Below are 4,261 nucleotides of genomic sequence, written 5' to 3' on the forward strand. Positions count from 1 at the left end.
GTAGTAATAACCCTAATAGTAATTTTTACGGAGTTGGTAACATGCATAATAATAGTGTTAATGGGTTGTTTTTTGAAGAAGTTGAGTCTCAAAATAGTGAAGTAAGACATGAAGAACAACGATCATCGTCTAAACATGAAGAACAATCTCTCGTGTTTGAGGGGTGGAGATCATCTAAGGGGAAAAAAAGAAAAGCTTGTGCTATAGGGCAATGGTCTACTGACGAAGACAGGTTTGTTTTTAATTTATTTTGTAATTTGTTTCACAAACACCACCTTATTATATTATGAGCTTTGTTGAAGATCTAGCTTAAATGGTTTTGTTTATTTCATATTTGGGTTGAACAGGAAAAAAAAAAAGTGTTTATAGTTTTTTTTTCCTTAATTTATTATTGCAAAATAGATAAACTTGTTGTATTTCTTTCTTCATTTGTAAAAGAAATTAAATGGTTTTGCTTTTTTTTTTTTTTTTTTTTTTTTCATTTTCGTTTTGATATGTTTGTTTACCTTTTTGACGAAATATGTTTATTTACTAGTGAAGGCTTCGTTCTCAACTAGGGTTTTAAGTTGATACTAGATTTTTTTTTTCTCATAATTTTTGAAGTAAGTTCTTGATATATTTCCATGTTAAAGATAGTAAGTATTTTTTCTTATGTGTATAAATGAAGTCGACTCAAGAGCTTGGTAGAAAAACATGGTGAACGTAAATGGGCTTTCATCGCAGAGAAGATGGTAGGAAGGGCAGGGAAGCAATGTCGTGAAAGATGGATTAACCATCTACAGGATAATATCAAGGTATATAATAATAATATAAATCATATTTTTTTGATGATGAGTATTTGATTTAAGTAAATTAATTAGTAAAGTCTTTTTACTACTTTAGTGTTTACTGTAATTGAGTAACTTATAGCTGAGTCCGCATCTACATAATTCATGATTTGAGTAAATAAATCTTATTTGCATTTGGAATATTTTTAGAAAAACTTAAACAAGATTCTTATTATTATCTTCTTAAGTGAAGTTTCTGTAGCTTCCGTTCAAGGAAATTCTTTCTTGTAGTTTCACCCCAAAATAGGTTTTCAAAAAAAAAAAAAAAAAAAAAAAAATAATAAAAAAAAAAAAATAATAATAATAATAATAATAATAATAATAATAATAATAATAAATAAATAAATAGATTTCACACTAATTGTGACACATAATTTTAATAAGTGATAAACTATTCGATACTTATCATAGCACACATTTTTGGCATTGTTATTGTAATTTTAATAGGACTAACTTTTTGGCATGTTGTTAATTAAACCAAGGGAAAATGAGTGTGTCGTTTTTATTTTAATCATCAAATGATTTTCTTACAGAAAATTGAAGAGTTTAATAGGAAGTAGAAAGGTGAGTTTTCAAATATAGAGATAATGGTACATTCGTTCAAATAGCCAAATGATTTTTGAGTATAAATTTTCTTACAAATATTAAGAACTTGTATAATATTATGAACCAAATAATAACTAAGGAAAATAATTTTCCAACTTTTCTACATCTCTTGAAATATAATGTGTTTTAACAATGACCTACGACCATTATATGATGAATAAAAATAATTGTTAAAATTTCACTTATTTTGTAAAATTATTTGATTAATATTTCAGAAAGATGCATGGGACGAGGAAGAAGAGAGGATGCTAGTAGAGGCTCATGAGCAATTTGGCAACCGATGGGCAGAAATAGCTAAGAAAATTCCTGGAAGAACCGAAAATTCAATCAAAAACCATTGGAATGCCACCAAAAGGAGGCAAAATTCAAAAAGAAAGAACAATAACAAGAATAAAATTGAACCCGAGCCTAAAAATCAACCATCTATTTTACAAGATTACATTAAAAACAAATACCTAAAATCCGCCGCCACCACCACCACCACCACAACCACACCCACCTTACTCAACACCAACACCACCCCCTCAACCTCTCATAGCTCGCTTTCCACAACCACCTCGAACAATGTCGTAGAAAGCCCACACCTTTTTCTAGACACGTCAAATGAGTCTACTTTGTCAAACCCTAGTCATCATGAGAAGTTGATGTTCATGAATAACCAATCTTGCTCTCAAGATGGTTATCCATCATATGATGCTGTGAGTGTGTACGAGACTGATCAAGTGCAGTCGAATCCGGTCATGTTTGCGCCTGATCATTTGATGATGGTAACACTCGGAGGTACTACTACAAATGTTTACTCTGATAGATTAATATGTGACCTGTTGAATGGAGATGCACCTAAGCTAGATGCACCTAATGAGTGGATGATTAACAATAATCATATGATGGGTGATTATGTGGTGGAAAATGTTTTATATGATTCAAGTGAACTTAGGAAAGATATGGATCTACATGAGATGATGATTTCTCTTAATTATCTCAAGAGCAATTGTTAGTTATTCCGTTTTACTTTGAATCATGCATACTTGTAGTACAATAAACTTATTTTGCTTTTTTTTGTAAGTTAGAGGACAATTAAACTTGTTTGTACTTTATTATGTCCTCCGTTTATCGATACAACAAATGTTTTGAACTTTTTCACTATTAATTATTACGAGTATTAGCTTAGTTTTGACTAGATTAAGTTACTAACTTGTGAATGCGACGATGTCCTATATTGTTTATTATTTGCATGACGGGCTAAAAGTTCGGTAATTGCCTGGTACTCGTATTTTAAAAGAAACTACTGCAACTTTGCACGTAGAAGTTTGCGCATAAGATATACAGTACCATAAATTAATATAATTTCTACTAGGAATTTGGGCATGAAAATATACTATTTTGTTATTATGTTGGATTTCTAACTACTTAGTAAACTTTGAAAGGTTACTTTTTCATTTCAAAGCTCATGTGTTCAATAGCTTGTAGTAGTAATAAGGAAATTTTGACATTTGCTATCAGGGAAAACATCTGTCTTTATATTTGCTATCAGTTAAATTTTATTTTATTTTATTTTATTTTATTATTATTTTATTTTTTTTTTTACTTTGCTACCACCTAAATAAGAGTTTGTTAAAAATCACTACCCAATGCCTTATACCGTAACCATTTCCGTTAGTGAGGTCCAACCACCTTCAAGCCACCTCAGCTCACTGCCACCTTCCTATCCCCCATCAATGCTGCCCTTTCCCCCTCTGGCGGCTGCCACCGGCAAGCCCACCCCTTCCCTTTTCCCCTCTTTCTAGCCACATTCCCTCCCAGTCGCCCTCCTTCCAGCCACCTTCACTTCCAAGTTCCAACCACAACAACACCCACTCCACCTTTTCAACGCACGCATTCATCATCCACCAATTCGCACTTACCAATTTGCAACCACCCGAACACCACCACCGCCACCAATTTCGCAGACCCTTAATTCGCAGCCAAAATTTCGCAAAAGCCTGCAACACCCCCCAATTCGCAAACCCCTAATCAGCCACAAGCGAAACCCTGAAACCCGTTTGGGTGGTTTTGGGCTGGTGGTTTAGGGTTAGGGGTGTCGGTTTTTGGGTGGGGGAAGGGGGGGTTCGATTCCGATGGGGTCGCTGGCGCAAGCTGCATCTTAAGGCGCCGGCCGCCGGAAGGGGGAGGGTGGCTGACGGGAGGGGCTGGGATTTTAAGGGTGGGTTTTTTTTTTTTTTTTTTTAATAAACTTAATGGAATCCTAACGGATTCCGGCAAGTGGTAGTAATTTTTAACAAACTCTGATTTAGGTGGTAGCAAAGTAAAAACAAAAAAACAAAAAACTTTAAACCGGTAGCAAATGTGAAGACAGGTGTTTTCCTTGGTAGCAAATGTCAAAATTTCCTATTAATAATGTCAAATTTGTAATCTAAGGGCCGATATAGAAAACATCGAAGTTTAAGGGCTTGTTCGGTTGAATATAGAAATTGCAAATTCCTTGAAAATTTGATTTCCCATGAAATGAACTTCCTAGGAAGATCTAAAAAGTGTTTGGTTAAGAAAGGGAAGTGGACTTACCTAGGGCTTCCTAAGTAATTTAGTTCCTCCATTTTGAGGGAAGTGGAAATTCATGGGAATTTCTACTTATGAATTTGTCAACCAAACAACTCCAAAGAAATCTAATTCCTAGGAATTGTAACTTCCTATATTTTTATTTGTCAACCAAAGAAGCCCTAAGACTTTGTATGAGTGAAGTGAAGAGTCCCACAGGGTGCAAATATTCTTTTTGATGTTCTTGTTTGAAATTTTGCAATTGTTAAATAATTTGAGATTTAATATATAAG

At 33.6% G+C, this 4,261-nt stretch overlaps 1 protein-coding gene across 1 annotated transcript; it reads left to right on the forward strand.

Moving 5' to 3' along the window:
* The first annotated feature begins 728 nt into the window (after window positions 1-728).
* Window positions 729-2,431, forward strand: LOC145574874 (transcription factor MYB64-like). Its single transcript, XM_081632750.1, has 2 exons — window positions 729-794; window positions 1,649-2,431. The coding sequence occupies exons 1-2, from the start codon at window positions 729-731 to the stop codon at window positions 2,429-2,431; spliced, it is 849 nt and encodes a 282-aa protein (XP_081488876.1).
* The last annotated feature ends 1,830 nt before the right edge of the window (window positions 2,432-4,261 follow it).

The sequence above is a fragment of the Chenopodium album genome, chromosome 2 (genome assembly GCF_948465745.1).
Source record: "Chenopodium album chromosome 2, dcCheAlbu1.1, whole genome shotgun sequence".
Lineage (NCBI taxonomy): Eukaryota > Viridiplantae > Streptophyta > Magnoliopsida > Caryophyllales > Amaranthaceae > Chenopodium > Chenopodium album.